Raw genomic sequence first — 20,268 nt, forward strand, 5'->3', positions numbered from 1 at the left:
TGACGCAACGCCGTCGATGCGAGCGATCGCGAACACTAATAAATCGCGACTCGTTACTACCCGCGATGTAGCGTCGTACGATATAGAACTCGCCAAGCCGATAGTATCGCTAGTTTCTATTTCACTTTTATAGCCCAGCCGACAAGGGGGAGGGCAGGCGGCGCGCTATTGTCACGGCGCGGCTAGCGGGACAATTTGCCACGGACAGAGTTAGGCGGTGTCGATCTCCTTTAATGGCTCGCTCTCGTATGTACCGATTTCTCAAACTTCGCAACGCGATCCGTAAACGCGCACCGACCGCGCGGATTTCCTCGGGTGGGCCTTGATTTCGCAAGTTGCCACGTGGACGGTTCATGCGAGGCACGAAAATGACTTTTCGTACAGCTGCGGATTCCGATCGCGTGCACGCCCGAAAGGGAGAGAGAGAGAGAGGGGAGAGAAAACGCCGCGAGCGATCGGAACAAAAATGCCTAGCAGCAGCAGCAGCAGCCGCTGCAACCCATTGCAAAGCGCCGGTACATAGACGCGTGCGCGAATATTACGCGCTCTTCCCGAGTGCGATGGATCGGCCGTCTAATGCCAGCAATTTGCGCGGCTATTGCTGTTATTTAACGGTAACACTTTGCGCCGCGCAATGCCAGGAATTGAGGCACGGCGCCGCGACGCGAAGGACCAGAATCGACGGTTCTGTTACATATCGATACGCTGCTATTGAAAAAAGCGACAACGTCGTTGTTAGTTTAATAAATAATTACAAATGAGATTTAGATCGAGAATTTAATAAATCGAATAAGAGAAAGATTCCTATTTTCAATCAAAGCGGACCCCACGGTGCTTAATAATAATTATTTGATAAATAATCCTGGCTATCATAATTGTTCGTTTTCTATTAATATAATCAGAGAAAAAACATATCGAAATTTAGTGATTACAATCAGTTATCGAATTTTTGCTGTTTAAAGATTTCACAATATTACGCCAATGACTGAAATTTAATAATTATGATTTTAATACTGTGTGGTCTCCAATATATCAGTATTCTGAATTGTGAATGTTTTCTGTAAAATATTACTCGAATAAATCATTTTCATAAATATTACTCTGTAAAAACATTTTAATCCTCAACACCTGCTTTCAAATCCTTCTTTTAAGTTTACATTTTGCAAACGAAATCGCATCGTACTCACGACAAAGAGCAATGCTTTTGCTTACTCCCGTTACACGTCAACGTCCCGCGGTACGCATTTATAAAAATCTCACCGTACATCGATGGTCCTTTTTATTTCTTCACACACGAACGGATATTTCGCGAGGGTGGATTTATTTCGATGGACAATGCCTCCATGGCAGGTTATATCCCTGCAGGATAGGACGCAGGTAATTGAGGACGCCGAAGGTTGAGCACCCCCCGGTCAAGGGGAGGCCTCCGATTGGTCGACGGTGCCACGCACCTGGCGGACAGCTGCTACGGAGACGACGTATGCGCATGCGTAAGCGCCGTTAGCACGCATATATGCGTGAATGCACGCGCACATGCGCATCGTCATCGTTTCACATCGCTGTCGCGTGTACACAAGCATGCGGAAAGCGTGCGTGTGCATGTGCGTGTGTGAGCTGCGTGTGTGAGCTGCGTGCAGGAACGCGTACGCATAGGCAAATGCTCTTCTGTCAATATTTATATAAATACGAGCAATTGTAAGTACGCGTAAATAACATGCTTGAAATTGCAACCGATAACACCGGAACCGAAAATACATCTATATATAAACGCAAAATGTCAATAAATTGGAGAATACATTATATATATCGTAACACAAAACGAAAGTTTACATTATAGAGCTACAACGTTTGATAACGAGACAGCTTGAAATGACCGTAGTATTATTCATATCCTTCAATTAATCGTTATTTTTAACGATCGGTTCTAAGATTACATATTTCTTGAAATATCTCTAATCATGTTTACGGAACAACCGGAAATTCTCGGAAGATTTAGCTGTTGGGAAAACCGTGAAATTTTTACTTCGTCTGGGTGGCACATCTGGGCAAATCCGGAATAGAGGATGATTTTTCCGAAACAGGTAGAGAATGATGGCAATGCCGCATCACGTTGGAATCGAAAACAATAGTCACGGGGGGTGAGCTAGCCGCCGCGGGGAGTCAGGGATTTCGTTCATTCGCCTACAAATTCGTGCGACGGCATACTGTCCCGGCAGGTCCTACGACCTAGGATTATGGGTTTTAAAAAAACACGCGTAACCGGTTTTCGAACGGTTGGTAATCTTGTTGTTCTACCTGCGAACAACAATAATGAGTCTATGCATCAGAAATAATATCTGCTTTCTATTTTCACACAAGTGATATTGAGTCTAAAGTTATGTATCTTATTTATTCAGATAATGACGTCATTACTTGCTGACTTTGCAGACAAAGTTAGTTTAATAATACAGGTTTACAATTTCACTTCTAATACAAGTTACAAGACTCGGTAAAGCACACAGTTTCAAATTTGTGCAGGTTGTAGTTTGATATTTAGATTGTTAAAAACTCAGTTGAATCATACTTGTCAGAGTGAAAAGGAACGTACATTCAACTAAATTATGACGTCACAAATAAGAATTATCTGAGTTTTTGTAAGTGGAAAGCAACTAACGATTACTCTTCCGATTAATTAAGATCAATCCTTCGGACTTTTCACAGGATAAAGAAATAAAATACAATAAGAAATGCAATACGTTGCTACAGAAATATTTCGCAAGGTTTTTTCGAAATGCTAAGATAACCAAAATTAATTCTTATTAAAAATTGTATTAAAATTCGATTTTTGATACCGCACACATGGAATTAATTTCAATATTTATCCGTGACATCAAAGCTGAAAGTATTTTACTAAATAGTAAAAAATTTCACAATTAAAGACGAGTGGTATTCTACTGTTGCGCGAATTGCACAGTTTGATCGTCAATAGTCAAAGACAAGCCGAATTAGGCGCACCTGTGTCAAGAGAACGACACAGCAAACCCGGAATGTTCGGATATAAAATGAATCTTAATAATTCAAAGAAAAAAAGTACGTAAAAAGTAGCAAGAAAGTTATGTTCTTAAACAATGTAAGATCGATATCTGCCTTATTATTAGATGCCGTTTCATTTTATCGCGTTGTCTTATAGTATCTCGGACTGTAATCAAAGTTATTATTTATTCCATTTCAAATTAATCTTCGCGAAAATCGAATTCCTTATTTGCCAGTAATGCATATCGGTAATCAGTTTTCATCGTGCAAGTGTTCTGTACACGGTTTCTCTCAAAATCGATAAACGATTTATCATCTAAATCATGCTCGCAAAAAGAAACGTACGTGGCGTCGCGACGCCAAGTCATTCCGGTCTAGACCGTGTATATCATCGAGATCCGAGAGGGAGCAGTTTTTCTTGCGGCGGAGGACCACATTTTTTTCCATGCTTTTTTTTCAACTGTAATTCCCTCGGTTGGAGAGGCACTCTCACTCAGACGCCCTCTCGTTCGAGGGAATGAACGAGTAAGGGTAGGGCATATTAAGGGCTGTTGAGAATCTAAGAAAGGGACGTGGAAAAGAAAATAAGAAACGGAGAGCGCGATAGAGAGAGCAAGAGAGCGAGAAAGAGAGAGAAAACGGACGAATACGCCAGCGCGGCGCTCAGGAAATGACCCGGTCATGGGTGCAGAGCGCGACCATAATTCTGACCAAAGAAACCATAATTCCATGGAGCTGTGCGGAAAGAGGCGAGAGGACCTCCACACCCATCCGCTCCTCGTTACCACCGGCCCGGAACTCGGAACGGGGACCGTGTCTCGTAATTTCGGATCGAATTTCAAGAGGCCTGTCACGCGGCTCGAATTAAAATCCGTGTCTCCGGGAAAGTAAGAAGAGGAAGCTGCGTATCGATCGGTCCAGGTTCAAGGAACGTCGAAATCTCGATTTTGTAAAAGTCTACTTTGCTTTCAATGCTCTTGGAATTTTTCATCATCAAAAGCAAATACGAGAGGAGTTCGGTAACAAATCGATCAAAATTCACCAATAAAACGAATAATAAAATACATTTCTAATTCCTATCACTTTTAATTATCTTATCATATTATCGTTTAGTTTACTGTATTGTTATTTGCTGCCAATTGTTTTACCAAGTACACAGAAAACTTCTACGATAGGAACCTCGGAAAGAACCGGTCGAAGGTGAAGAATCGCTGTCTTGAAGGTACGTCGACTATAGTCCGCAACGCAAACGGTATTTATAGCAAAAGTCAATAATTTTGTAGTAGAGTCATCGTGGACGATTCGCGTTTGAAAAGTATCAAATAAGTAGCAGTTTTATTTCGCCACTCGGTATAACGCGGGATCGATCTCGCGAAATCGAGCTGAACCGAGTCTTCGTCGCGGAATCGCTCTATCTATCGACGACAATTATCGCTTAGGCGATGCGGAACGATGCAATTTCGCGAAATTAGTCCGCGAGCGAGCAATTGTCTATAGGGTAATCCCGGAACGATCGATCGGACTTGCCTGCAAGCGACGTACACGTGGCTGTCTATTCTGCTGCATCACCGGGTATAGCGTATTGTCACGGAGAAATCATATCTATCGCGGATATCATTTCATTTCGCCAAATCAACCGTGCGAAGAAATTTATCTTATCGCGTATTCCAGTAAGAGGACTTAATTTTCTTCGGTCATTCGCAAGGTTAGGTGTCGCTGATCGGCATGAGACTCTTGATGCACTTTGGGATCGTTGGTTATCGCATTAATTCTTCGAAAGCTCGAAAACAAAGTTCTGCATCAGATATAAACCGCCATCTCATTTCAAGAAATTCACGATGTTTATAGAATATTTCGTTATCTAGAAATTTCTCTTATCCCAAAGCGATAAGGCCAAGTACTATTCCGTGACGATCAATGTCAAGATCGGGTATAATATCTTATAGATATTGCGGCGCGATATCCATGTTTGTGCAAAAATATTTTATTATTATGACGGAACTGATTGCGCGTTCGCGAGCTTAATTTATAAGCGCCAACGATAAAAGACATTTATTTCGGTTCCGGTGAAATAATCGTCAGGATTGAGAATCGGTTCGCTCAACGGCTGTTTAATGGCCGTTGTAAAATCGGCGCGGATACGAACATACGAGCAAAGCAACGGTGCTAAACGCGTCCCCTGAGGTAGAACTTGCTTCGTGACTTCCTCGTCAGTCGTGTGCACAGTCGCGAAAAGTTTCGGACTCGTTGAATACACGACGTTGCTACGGCGCAGCGACGCCGATAACAACGGCAAGAGCCGTTCGTAGAGACGTAAACTCGCTCGCTCGAGGATCACCGGGAAGTAATCTGGGGGCCAGGCACGGAGGTAGGCACGATCTACCGCGTGATCTCCGCAGAAATCGAAACTGGCTCGGGCGCTTCTATTCCGGGCCCCGATGCACCCCGATGCACCCCGATGCAATATAACTCGTACCAATACCCGTTTTATTTCATCTGGAGATAATTGGATTTGCGAGTGCTAGAGAATGGCGGGTTACAAATTACAATAAACGGCTTAAATATTTGTCGAGAAATTTCGGTTGTTCTTTTATGTCAAAACTGCAAGTTCTTAAAAATTAAGCTCCAAGTACCTATGCCAAACCAAACTTTACATCATCGGTGAATACTAACTCTCTAAAACTTTTAGAGTAAATTGTCATTCGGGAAAGTGAAATCTTACTCTTGAAGATTGAAAATTGAGCCATTCTTTTTCAAGACTAGTTCAAATTTCCACTCTTTAGAGTTCCACTCCAAAGAATTTAGAGAGAACTTAAACACTATATCTAATTAATAGAGAAACAAGAGATACATCTGCAAAGGGCGGTACCATAATTACGACATAATCGTAAACAATAATAATGAGGGATTTGATTGAGGTATGAAGACTGCGGGTGTAGAAGATGGAGACAGGCACGGAAACAGGCACGAGATCTATCGCGAGATCAGCACGGAAATCGGAACTGGCTCGAGCCAACCTAATCTAAGCTCTATCTCGTACCGAGAGAGAGAGAGAGAGAGAGAGAGAGAGAGAAGAGAGAGAGAGAAAGCGGGAAACTTACCCTTCCTGGGACGCCTAACCTGGCTTACATGTTCGCGTTATGGAGCTCCGGCACACACTGGACACGCACACTTACGCATGCACAGGTGTGCATGCGAACGCTCCTACCCAGCGATCGTCCGTTTGCATGTGCATGTCCGCCGGGCGCGTTTTGCGCGATTATGCGAGAGCTACCCGCTATGCAGATCGATCCCTCGGGTCGAAGGTGAAGCCCGTTTCGGTGGCAAGAATGCCCGCATGTGGACGCGACCTGCGCGGGTGCGTGTGTGTTGTGTGTGTATGTGTGTGTGTGTGTGTACACATGTGGATGTTGTGTGTGCGCATATGAATCGGCACATTGTGTATTCTACCGCGTGTACGTACGGAATGTGCGCTTCGCGAGAGAGAGAAACTTTAGGGCAACGATTGAAACGTTTATTAATGCTGGAGACGCTACCGTATAATTCCACCCGACTTAGATATTCGCCGGGGGATTTCGTTGGTATAGTCTTCTTGAAAACGCGCAAACGTGCGATGGAAATTAATCGGACGTAGCATTAATTTTGCGCAAAGCGCTCGTGCGTCACGCTATGTAGAATTCTCGGTATCGTAATCCGTTATTCTCGATCGATGCGGTCTATCTCGGCTGTGATTGATAGGAGTGTTATTTCCTTATCGCGAATAGCTAGAGACAGAATTGAAGGAAAAATTTAAAGAGCTTCAAACGGAGAGAATCTGGTGCAATCGCATAAAAGAAGAAGGTAAAGTGGATATAAAGAGAGAACAGGGTGAGATAGATCTGGCACAGATCGAACGAGTTGGGAAATAAAATAGTTTCTGGAACAATGCGAGCCCGACCTAGACACGCAAAGGGCGAAGAACCTTTGCCTCCGTGACTTTCAGCCGAAACCACTCGTCATCCTTTAAGAGTCTGGCGGTCGTTGATTAAGGCTTCTGTTCTCGCAAGGAAGAGGGCCGACAGTGGAAAGAGGGAGAGAAAAAGAGAGATTAGACTACGTCCATGAAAGTTTACGGTGCTTGGGCACCCGTAAACGCCATATGGCCCGAAAGTCGCCATGTTTCCATCGTTTTCTTTCGCCCCGGAGCGGACTCAGGTCCCTACGCATCTTTATTTTTCTTTTTTCACAGTAGCTCCCCCTCGTCTCGCTACTCGCTAGCTCGACTCGAGTTCTCGATGTATTTCTCTTCGAGCTTTAGAAAATCCCGAAATCATATCTTAACTCGTTCTTTATCCAACTACCTTGATACGAGAATAATTTAATTTAGTTGCTAAGTAAATAATTATTGAATATTGGAACTATTATAAACCGAGGAAGACTAAATAAGTTGAAACGTATTTAATTTATATCCAAAAAAATAAATTATTGATATATTAATTACTATTTGTTATTGCTCGTTTAAATAATTTGCTGTACAAATGATTGTATTAAATATTTATATTATATTTAAATACTCGTGTCGATATGTTAAGCTAATTATGGATCCTATTCATGATCGAAAACGATAGTTAAGATAAAAATTGAAAGAGCGTGAAATTAAAAATTTCACGGCAAAGATCATTACAACTAGGGGATATGAGAAAAAAGGACGCCGCAACAGAGAAATATAGATATAAATCTCTCACCGGCGAGCGCTCACGGCTACTAATCGGCACACGAGATGGAGAGAGGAACTGTTAACTCACCTGAAACAGAAAGAGAACGGGACCGTTATTAGAAGACATATCTTACGGGCCGGGGACCGTGTAATTACAGCACGGTGATTCGTGTGTATATTCCACTGTTCGCGCGTCCGCTGGCCGGCGGACAGTGCATGGAAATCTCGGAACACGATAGACAATCGAACTGTCCCATCGTGTCGTCACGGGCGACGCCCACTCGTACGATATTAAGATGAAAGAGCCACATCAGTGGTCCACGTAGCCATCGGCGGAAATGGTAATCGCGATGCCTAATCCATCGCATTCGCCGTTTGGCAACGCCGTTAAACGGCCTCGTGTATTCCCTGTCCTACGACCATGTTAATAAATTCTCCACGCTGTGTTATTGGCGCACGCGGATCGTGCAAGCCGTCGCACGATGTGTATCAATACTGATGCCGTACACAATTAGCATGACTATAAATTCCGTGCCGTTGCGAATGATAATTAAAATGCGCGCACGACCGTACGCCGTGTCTAATTTCGATTACGAGATCGTGGAGGTCTGTTTCACATTAATATAAAATTCATAATTGTCACTTCTGCGCTGAAATAATGTATGTCATCACAGAAAAATAATTAGAATTGATATAATCTTTTATATTTACAACGTAAAGTCGCTTCTACATAATTCGCAAATCGCAAAACGTAATTCGCAGACGCAGAATGACGTATCACTGCACACAAGATACACGCAGATGTAAACCAATCGCAATGAATTGAACTGCGACAGCAGTTGACATTTTAATTTAAGCAGGTTAGAGAAACTAATTGTCTGATATTTTCTACATCACGAAAATTTGTAAAAAGACTCTGCTGATAAATGAGCAAATACAAAATTCATTCCCGCTAATCTTTGCCGTTCTGTCATTGGTCAACGCAGTCGCCGCAGCGCAGAAGTTAATGGCTGCGTTCAGCAGAAAAAGTAGCTTCGCACAACTACGATTTTTTAATACGATTGGTTTACACATTTAGATCCAATGAAGAACTAAGGACAAAATCAATCACATCAAAGAATTTTACAACAGTCGAAAAGCTGGTTTCTCTGCTGAACGCAACTAATGACATTTATCTATATAGGTCGCTATTCGCAAAACGCAGATCTTCATTCTGCGTCTATATTTGCAAACTACGTTTTGCGATTTGCGTATTATGTACAGGTAGCTCCACGCGTAATTATATGATGTTACAGGAAATTCATAAGTACGACTTCAGAAGTTCAGTATCGATTATTTCACCTGAGGCTCGATATATCGTCTCGTTTTCGCGACACTTTACTTCCCCCAGAAAATCTCGATTATTTAATCGCGGTCTAGTGCGGCATCGCAACACATCGCAAGTCCCATCATCATCAACGTCATCATCATCAACGCGAACAGAGGATCGGCGGAGGATCAGGGGAACGAACGTACGCGAGATTGAAGTTCGCGTTCAGGGGGGAGGATGCGTTGGAGGATATGTTTCGAAACATCCAGCTGGCGCCTCTCGGCGCTATAGCGGGCGTTATAAGCCCGCTACCAAATCAAGCGTGTGTGACACACTAATAATCGGACGTATATATGGTGTCCATACAGTACTCACAGACACGGATACGCGCGCACGCTCCTGCAGCAGATCAGCATACGCGGCTCGTATGTGACGTTGCTGTTATATTGCGCTGGTAGATATACGGAGGAAATGCGCACCCGCATGTGTACGTATGCGCGGATGCGTACGTGTGCAAGCGTGTATTCGCGTAGACATATGCCTGCGCGTTTGCGAGCGTCCGTGTATACACGCGCCAGTTTCGAGAACGCATACACGCTCCGGTTCAGAGGGAGGATGATCGTTGGAAGATAATCGAGATATCCGGCGCCGCGTAGTTACTTCCTAATCGTGGCGTTTTCAGTCGTCGCTTTAACGTACTGCCGTTCTACTTCGCTGATATACATATATATTTTAAATACTCGACAGTACGAAAGAAACTCGGGAAAGTAAAGTTTCGGCATCAAATATTCATTCGATGACGCGCGAACAACTAGCGCAGCTCGCGCTCTAAAAATTGACAAAGATGTCAAACTAAAGGTACTTCCCCATTCGGATATAAATGTAAAAAGATTTTCATTTAAATAAGTTTTCATTTAAATATCTAAACAGATATTAATCTATAAAGGCTTCATTAATTTTTAAACGACAGGGATGTATTTTTAAAATTTTACACTGAAAAAAATTTTATGAAATATTAATAAATATTTATTTTTATTTTAAAAAATGATAATTAAATTTGAGAATAATTTTTTAAATTGAATAAATATTTATTTACTGTAAGCAAATATCCCATTGGAATTATCTAAACAAACATTTATTAAAATTTCATAAATTTTTTTTCAGAGTACAACTTAAATAAGATTTGTGATAATTCATTGTTTTTTTTTATTGTATTTCTTGCCTCGAAACATGACAATGTTTCAGTGCTACTACAGTGGCTTTCTCGCAAAAGTTAAATTTCTATAAAAGTTAAGTTGCGTTTTTCAAACATCTGTATAATAAACGCAGCCGTATCAATATCATATATAATGCATTGGAATCCATGTTTTAAAAAGAATTATATAAACACAATAGCAATTTTTCTATAAATTTCTACAAATTAAATATTTATAATTCTAATAAATTACTAAAAATAACAATATCGGATCTTGGAAGGATCACCAGTTTCATCGCAATTAATCGGGAACTGAAAGCGGCGCGCAAACAGAGTACATGAATACTTTATAAGCGCTCGGAGTGCAACGTGGAATAGAGTCGCAGCCGTAACTGCCCGGGTATTAATTTACGATTATATGCGTTTCACATTTATAGCACAAGCCGACCGAAAATATACATCAAACGGGAGCGCGAACGGAGTCGGCAATCGTTGTACGTACGTTTCTTATTTTTCGATCGCTCGACCTCGCCGATGCTAATTGTCATAATCGCGTAGAGCGCGCGGCTTCATTAGTATCGCACGCACACAGGTATAAACATGTACACACGGACGCACATACGCTTTATATGTGCATACAAACACACAGCCACGCACACACACACGCACATACACACACCACACATATATGTACGCTGACTTAAGTACATATATGCACACAGAATATGCGCAACGCATATAACGGTAGGTACGGGCAAATGCATGCTCTCGCGCGCGTGCAAACACGCGCGTCCACAGAGAAACAACGCACGTGCGGACACGAGTGCGCTCCTGTGTGCATGTGTATATGTACGGAGTACGCGTGTCCCGGAGGCGACGTATCCGCACAAACAGAACCCGGGGATAATGGTTACCAGCAATGGATATATCGGCAGACGTGTGTTGGGGTCCTAGGATACCGCTATTAGTACGGCTCTAGGCCGCGTCTAATTATACCTCGCGCGCGCCGCCGCGCGCGAATATGTTTGTAACCACCGTATCTATCGTATCTGTTTAGACGCGGGTGTGTACATACACATATACATATATATTTGTATATATATATATATATATAGTTTGGAGTAATATATATATATATATATGTTGTGCTAAACCGTAGAGTCGCGCGCAAGCACGAGAGAGATAAACGGAGAGAAGAGCAGCGTTATAGGTACGGCGTGTGCATACGAGCGTGTATATGTACATATACGTACCGCGTGCGCGCGCGTAACTTGTAGCTACAAGCGCGATCATATGGGTTACGCATACGTGTCGGGTACTAATGCTAATCCCAACCATAGATTACGAGATGGGCGGCGACGATCGACCGGAACTGCCGCCGTCATGGAATTTCCGCGACTCCTAGTGTCTAGCTTTCCGCGATTGCCCAACGAATCGTAATGAGTGGGCGTAAATATCGTTTCTTTCACTTGATCCAGATAAAGTTCACCGCGCGCAAAGGAAAGTATATTTTGTAAACAGATGTAATTACAACACCGAAACTATTGTACAGTCAAATAATTTTATTTATATTTCAATACAATTTTTATTAGTATGTCATTAGGTATTATTTTCATGTCAAATTGTTTCTGATCTTCCATTCATTATTTGATGATGTGAAACAATTTAAAAGAAAGAAGTGCGATAATTCAGCAAGATTGAATGTTAAATTCGTAGAAGTAACGGTATAATTTCTATCGAATTTGACGCCAAATTATCGCCCTTTTTTCAAAATTATTTCATACGTATTGTTGTAAAGTAATACATGGACGATCAAAGATAATTGTGCATGAAAATAATGCCTAATGACAGACTAATAAAAATTCTATTAAAATAATAAATAAAAATTATTTGATTGCAGAATCATCTGTTCGTTAATACCTACAGAGAAGGTACGTGTATTTCGCGGGCGCAAATTTTCCTACCTTAATCGACTTCATACAGATGATTCGGTAAAAGCACGGTAACGAACTCGTTGCGATAATAAAGTGGCACTTGTCGACCAATTCGACGGTAGAGGAAAGAAAAAACAATCAACTTCGAGACTGAAGCCAGGTCGCCGTCCCATTTATATCAATTCTATTCATTGCCGCTTTTAACCTAGCACTCGCGTGATCAGTGGCTCTCATCGCCAAGATTTTTTTATGGAGCAACAACATTCCTTTCAATTTCTTGAAATAATGAAAACGGACGAGTAAGTAACGAGAAAATCGAATAAAAGCTTAAGAGCCATCTGCGTAAAATTTTAAAACAAATCATAACGTTCGAGAAACATTAGATTCCACATTATCGATTACTTTGTGCCAGTTCATAAAAATGTTCCGAAGGACAGAATTTCAGATATAGCACACATTCACACGTGACCAATATACACGTACAACATCGACACGACCACCGCGTTCTACTCGGAGTAAATTTGGCCGCACCGGTAACGCGCACCGTGGGAAGGCAGGTGAAACGGAGCGACGTAACGGACCTATCGGTTTCATTGATTCTTTTTTTTCCTTTCTCTCTCTCGAGGCAATTATACCGACCTCCAAAGCGAGCGCGCGTGAGCGTTATTTTCCTGACGATCGACCGCGCGTGGATCACTCGTAAAACGCCAAACGCCACGACGATTCGACAACGACGACGACGGCGGTGGCTTTCACGATCTCACCAATCCGACCTGCACGCGCGCGCGATTCTCTCAAATTTTCATCTTAATTGAAGCGGGCGTGCCGCTGGACCACCGCAATCGACAGCCACTTTCGCTTTCGTGTTTCTTCCCATTCGCTCCGAGAAATTCGTTTCAATAAATTCGAGTATGCATACGTTATTCTGCATATTAATCGGATTTTTGTAGGAAAAGAGATACGAGATACGAAAGAATCGTGCAGCTTCCAAATTGTCACGGCTGTGGAAGCATGAAGAAATTGAATTCATTAATCCATGATAGGATTATGCAAAAATGGGAGCAGTTATGACAAGCCATTTATTATGCGGCGAGGTAGATGTGTGTTATTTTTCTTAGCTCTATCTTCCTCTGTATCCGGCTGAAACGAGCTTATAGAGAAACGCGCCATCGCGGCGAAGCACGTAATATGAATCTTCATTAATAACATCGAAATGGCAGGTCTCAACGCGACGTCGTAAAACAACCGAATAAATGCAAACGTCTGTTGCATGTATCCACTTATTATCCGAGACAAATACGGATAAATTTCTTCGATTATTAATTTTTGAAAAAAAAAAAAAAAAATTAAAAACCCACAACAAAATTACATACAATGTGGCCCCTCGGCGGAAAATCAAATTGAATTTTATCGTTGTAGCTTAATCTATCAAAGTGATTCACGTGCGACAGCACGAGCGACTTAATTTTCACCCGAGGTTGCTCCAGGTCCGCGCATTGTAATACCCCAAAATGGACGCGGCGAGCTAATTAAGTCGGACGTAAAGAAAGATAACGTTTCATAATGAAGGTGGATTTTTTGTCTATTTTTCGAGCGCCGCCGTCGCCCTTCCCGTCGTCCCGACGCGCCGCGCCGGGGAAGATTTTACGCTCGACAAGCTCTCGGGGGGAAAAAAAGGTCGTCCGAGTGTACCAGAGAGAGCAGCGGGTTTAAAACGTTGCAAGTGCCGTACCGGATATGAGGGACGCGGAGAGGGACGGAGAGAAGGAGGGAGGAAGGCGCGCGCGGACCGGAAATGGCCGCCCTTAACCCGGCGCGATCAAAAACTGGTTTCGCCAGACACACGAAAGCGCCGCCGAGAGATGAGGGAAGCCAAGAAAAAAAAGTGAGAAACGGAGAGAGAAAGAGAAAGAATACTTCCACCACCGTCCTCCTTCCTACCGCTCTCTCGCTCGGTAAATAACGGATAATTTCGCTCTCGAATAAATCGAGGGAGGCAAAAGTTTCGGCGTTAAAAAACGTTTAAGCCGTTGCAATATTTTAAGGGAGCCGCGGAGAAACTTTAATGCAGTTAATCCGGAGTGACTTCCGCGAAATACGGCCCTGGGAATTCTCGTTGCAACGCACCGTGCAGTTTTCCCTCGCACGAACGAACGACGAAGCGGTCTCTGTGGTCAAAACAATCGCGGGAAATAAGCTGCAAATATTAAGTTTATCTGACGTGATGTTTTACTAAAAAAAAGAAATTCGATAAAAAAATAAATCGACAAAGATCTATCACAATGGAATTCGAGTAACTACCCTGCAAGTGGTAGTTTCGTTTGCATTATCTGTTTTACATTCATTTCAGTTCACATTGTATTCTTAATTTTATATAATCGATATAAAATTAATGACATAACTGTATAACTTTTTTATTTACCTACTTTAATAACTAGTGACATTTAAAACAATGTAGGTATCGAAAACTTCACTTTTGTAATACAGTCCCGTAATTCCGATTCCATCGATTAATCATTATTAGTCGTGTTATTTTCTTAGAAGCGGCAATTAAGCGAATTGAAATTGATGACGAAGATACTGAAATAATGGACCGACAGCTGTCGATCTAACACAGCGTAAATGCGTGACCTACTCGATCTCATTTGTCTCATAACGCTTTGCGTCATTAAATACGTCTTTTGCTCGGCATAACGCGAGAGGCATAATTACAATGCTTTTGTACCGTTAGCGTTAATAAGTCGTCCGATCGAGCCGGTCCCAAAGGCGGAGAGATGAAAAAGAGGTCGCCCAGTCAAGAATAAGTAATTACAGATCGCGCCATTAGACCTAATGCCGATATTCTAAAAATGGAGTAGTAAATTAGATTCCTTTGTGCAATAACGTTACAAGCTCCCGGCTTAATTGACGCATTATCGCCCGTCATAATTCAGTTAGAAAACGGCGAACTTGGTACGTACTGCATCGCAGTAGAAAATTAAATTAACAAATTACGACAAGTTTCCATTAATTGTATCAACGCCGATCCATTTACGTTTCAGTCAATATTCTTAAATTAGTTGAAAAAAAAATTTCTAAATTACAGAAAAAAAACATTTTAAAAATTAAATTAAACATTCCATAGACTAATCCTACTTAAGTGGAGAAAATCCAAGGATAGTCAGATTAAATTTGCAGTCGCAGGTCGAAAAGGAGAACCGCTGCGAACAGTCCATAAGCCAGAGAGGATCTAGCGGCTGTGTAGACTGTACTGAAATAATGTACAGTGCCGTACAAAATGGCAAGTCGGCGAGAGGGGAACGTAAAAGAGGGGCAAGAGGGGAGGGGGAGCTCCTCGTCTCCCTTTCTCGCATCGTCCTCCGCCGCCCATCTCCCTCACCCGTCGACGGGGGTAACAATGGTGTGCAAAGGAGATTAACAAACAGAATAAGCTAACGCATAATCGCATTATTTCTAGCTAAGCCGCATTTAAATTAGATAGAAATTCCATTTAACGAAACAATGCGGGGATGATGAGTCACTTCGCCGTATACGCGCTGACTCGCAATGTCGGAATAGACATTGTCCCTCCCGCCCCTCTGCCGCGACTGCAGTCCCGGCATTCCCGGCGCGATATTCCTCTCCCCCGTCGTCGAGCGAATTTCTGATTTCGCGAAATTCTTACAAGCTAGCCGTGTTATCGCGCTGCCGAGCTTCGCGAGCCGCGTCAAGTGTGTATATATTTTGGCAACGATATATTCTGTCCTGCTCGGAGAGCACACTTAAGCGAACACTGCAAATTCAAGTGTGTAAAAAAGGACTCAGTATATGTGTATTATTTAATTTTTCATGTAAAAATGACACTATACTACACGTTTAAATGTAAACTCATATTTCAAGATTGTCATGAATTCCTCGTCATAAAATTCCATGACTTTTCCTTGATTTTCAAAAATTCATAATTTTCTCTGACTTCAAAAATATTTTGAAATTTTGAGTTCTTTCGATTTATTAAATATTTTGTTGAGATCAATCTAACATACACTGAAAGAGCAATTTTGCTGAAAAGTCTAAAAATTTAGCTAGATCATCAAAATAAATAGATAGGATGACAAAATTGATTGCTAGAATATCAAAACATTTTGCAGCTTGCTCATCGTGTTTAAGATTCCTGTAAAATTATTTTGATGGTCGAACAAAATTATTTTCAGATGTTTCAGATATTTTTAGATGTCTTTCAGTGTAACAATTTAAATTACTATTGAGGAGATCCTAAAGCCATCTATATCACCGACTAAATCATATAATTTTTGTACAACTACTTTTTTCTCTTTCACAAATTCGAAAATCCTTTTTCAGAATTAAAGTATACGCATTAATACGTGTTTGTAAGGTGGAGTTTATGCCGAGGACGACCAAAAATTTCGAAATTGATATAGTTTTACCATTTCTTAGTGTAACATAGCGTCTGAAGCTGTCAAATCGTGACAACATTTGCTTGATACGAAAGTTTTGCAACCTGTACTTACGAAATAGTAATCCACAAACACGTAGTTTGCACACACACGAATAAATAACGTCGAGTTCTTAGAATTAGACTTAGACGCTTTGTCGCGACGAAATTTGTTATACGAAAATTGACACGAACGTGCGACTGCGTGTATCATAGGTTGCGTGAGATATTGGTATGGTAGCATATAAAGACATGTCGATGCGCTGGAAAAACAGCGACATCTAGTGACTTCATCGGAGTTCGAGCTCCGCTTTAGGATCCCCTTAATGTTGCTGACACTGCTTGCATTTTTAATCGTTAAGTCGATAGTATTCCAAGACTGCGTAGGTGTGATGTACGTATATTAAATTTCTTTAAAGCCAAGAATTTTAATTTTCCAGGAAATTTTGCAAAATTCCCTGACCTTTCCCTGACCATTTTCAATCTCCATGACATTTCCCTGATTTTCAGTTTTGTGGAAACCCTGTACCTATTTGTATGCAGTGTAAGATGTTATTTTTCCACGGAAAACTAATCACACACACATATATATGATATGTACTGAAGTCACTTTTCCCACATTTAAATTTGCAATGAAAAACGCGTCCTCATCCGGTTCTCGTTTATCTCGGACTAATACTCTAGCAAATCCGACCCAGCCGAGTTACATTCATTTATTTTTTAATGATAAGCACCCGTCGACGATACAACACGCCCAATACGGGGACCGGGCGGTAAGGCAGGCAGATTACATTGTGAAACTAGAGCGAGCAATATTAGTCGATAGCGCGAGAAGAAAGGATACGCTATCTCGACAGGATGTAGGATTTATCCTATCTCCAGGGCGCAGAATGATATCGCCTGTTCTAGTTTTGAGGAAGCGCGATATTCCGTGCCGGCGTCTTCCGACCTATCGGTTTTGGAAAAGTATTCCCGAAACAATATGCAGCTAAACCCGGCGTCAACCGCCCTCTGACATTCAAGGATCTCATATTAGGTCGCAACCTAGAGAGCCCAAGCCGTCGTTTATTCAAATCAGCTGGAAAGTTAGCGCGTACCATCAATTTCAATCGAACGGTGCGGACCACAGGAGGACAGTTCGCGAGTTTGTGCGTCCGATATTTCATCGAAAGGTCGCCGTTCGCGTCCGATTTTATATAGGGAGGGGAGGGGAGCACAATTCGTCGCGCCGGGTCATAAAAATTTTTAGAGCACCCTGTACAATCGAGGAAGGACGCAAAAAGAGCGAGTCGAACGACACCGAGCCCGCCCACGTGAGAGCGGCCATGTCGTGACGTAATTCTGACGTCATTGTGCCGATAGCGTGCTCCACACGCTCCGTCGGGTGCACGGGGAAAAATCGTAAAACGTGTACGGTCCCTTCAATCCGTCCCGGCCGCCATCCCACCCCTATTCACGATTGACGCGCAATCCGCTTTGGAGAAAAACGTCTTTCCCGTGCCGAGACGTCGTCGGAATCTCAAGGGGGAATTTACATTTTTCGTAGAAAGTTCCGCTCGCCTCTTCTGTCGGAAAGATTCCTCGCGATGTACGATTTTTCGCGCTTTCCCCCGTTATACGCGCACACATCGGGTGATACCGTACAGATTAAATTACATTGGACGCGGACGAAATCGTATTTCACCGAGTCAGAAGCGCCGATTTAAAATTGCTATAAATGAGAGATTCGAGAGCGAAATAATAATATCGAAATAAGGAGAAAACGATCCTGCTGAACCAAATCAATTTTCCAAATTACATCAATTGCGATCGATAATTTCTGCTACTTTGAAACGCAAGAGAAACGGGGGCATGATTCGCTCGATAAAATTACGACAAAGATAATTTTCACGAAAATAAACAAATATACTAAATATAATAAATTATTTACGCGGTACTTTAATTATTTAAGTCCCTCCCGCAGACATAAATCTAATATTGAAGATACATTTAGGAAGCCTTAATTAAGCCCCTCCAGCAGATGGAGAATTTCCTAATACTGAAATACAGGAAAAACAAAGCACGATTCGGTAAAATTGCGACAAATATAATTCTCACAAAAACAAATAGATGTACTAAATATAATATATTATTTATGCGATAGTTTAATTATTTAAATTCCTCCTGCGCAGATAGATTCCTATGATGAAATGCAAGAAAAACGGAGCACGATTGGCTCGATAAAATTGCGAAACAAATATATAATTTTCACGAAAAGAAAATAGATGAACTGAAAAATATAACATATTATTTACGTAATATTTTAATATTTTAGTATTTTATTTCAGTCCCTCCCGCAGATACAAATCTCTAATATCGAAGATAAATTCGGGAAGTCTCATCCCATCGTACCCTCCGAGTAATCGGATCGGTGAATGAGGGCGTCCCTCGATCTTTTACCTGAGGACCGCCGCCCACGATCGACTGGTAGGCCGATTGAAAGACGCTGCCCAACTGCGTGAGGCCCTCGTCCTCCATCTGGAACATTATGTCTGCCCCCGGCGAGCCGTTGTTGTTGAGATTATTGTTGTTGCCCATCAGTTTCTCCGTACTGCCGACGTCGGAGCGGAGTATCGTGTTAGACTGCATAACTCACAGGCGGGGACCGGCAACACAACGGGAACAGGCACGTGGCCGTTGGATTCGCGGATGATCCGCGAAGCGCGGCGAGTGTTCGAGCGCGCGGCGCGATAGATCGCGGCGTCGTCACCGATACGCTCCGACGTCAGACCCTAGCGACGTCGGCGTCTCGCGGCGAACGACCGCGCGCCGTTGTCATCGTCGCTAAAAATCTCACCGGCGGCGCGGGGAAGGGGAGGGGGGATCCAGAGGAGCACGCGTCGTCACGTGACGAGGATCCGCTTCGCAGAGTCCGCGGCACGAGAACGGTCGAAGGGAGTGCGAAGTCGCGTCCCCGTCAGAGCGAACATACCACGCACTTGTCACAAAATTTCGAGAACGCGGTACAGACGGAAAGGGAAAAAGAGAAAAAGAAAGAGAGATACGTACGGGAGGGAGGAGAGTAAAAAGGAGATGCGCGACCGGAAGCCTGTGAGCACCGAGTATCTTATCGCTGGTTATCGATATCGCTGCACGATTTTCGTCCCCTTCGCGGATTCGCGCGCGGAATCATTAGCGCGCCGTAATCGTTCATTCGCTCGCTCGGGGAGACACGGGAACGTCACCGCGTAGTGCACGCGCATCACGACGCACACGCGCGCGATCGCTGTCGTCGCTCCACCAGCTGCATGGCGTCGGGGGTCGCCGTTTTCGAGGTTAGAACGCGGATGGCACGCGAGAGAGGAAACCCGTCCGGCGGTGGCGTCCTATCGCGCGCGCCGCATCTCCTTTGAAGCCCGCGAGCGAGTAGCGCTCGGTTCTCGAGTTCTGCGATCGCGTTCACTTGTCTACTGATGTATCTACTGGAATTCACTTGGTCGCGAATACTCGGTTGCGGAGGAAGCGGCGAGCGAGTCGAAGAGCGGACGTGCGAAAGATCCTCTCTCCACGGGATACGCGACGAGACTGACGCGTCGCGGTCGCGAGGGGAGGCGATCGCAACGGCTCCTTCCACCCCCCTACCGGTTAAGGGCTCCCATCCCTTCCACCGACACCCCGTGCACAGACCCCACTCCGCGCGCCATCACGCTC

The 20,268-nt window shown here is 43.1% G+C and overlaps 1 protein-coding gene across 3 annotated transcripts in view; it reads right to left on the reverse strand.

The window, feature by feature from the left end:
• The window catches only part of da (transcription factor daughterless), a 78,269-nt gene extending 58,643 nt beyond the window's left edge, over window positions 1-19,626 (reverse strand). For all 3 annotated transcript variants that reach the window (XM_018451324.1, XM_018451322.1, XM_018451320.1), the window contains exon 1: window positions 19,018-19,626. In XM_018451324.1, the coding sequence (XP_018306826.1) occupies window positions 19,018-19,206 (189 nt within the window). In that variant the 5' untranslated portion in view covers window positions 19,207-19,626. The remainder of the gene's footprint in view (window positions 1-19,017) is intronic.
• Between the last annotated feature and the right edge of the window lie 642 nt (window positions 19,627-20,268).

The sequence above is a fragment of the Mycetomoellerius zeteki genome, unplaced genomic scaffold (assembly GCF_001594055.1).
Source record: "Mycetomoellerius zeteki isolate Tzet28-1 unplaced genomic scaffold, Tzet1.0 scaffold31, whole genome shotgun sequence".
Lineage (NCBI taxonomy): Eukaryota > Metazoa > Arthropoda > Insecta > Hymenoptera > Formicidae > Mycetomoellerius > Mycetomoellerius zeteki.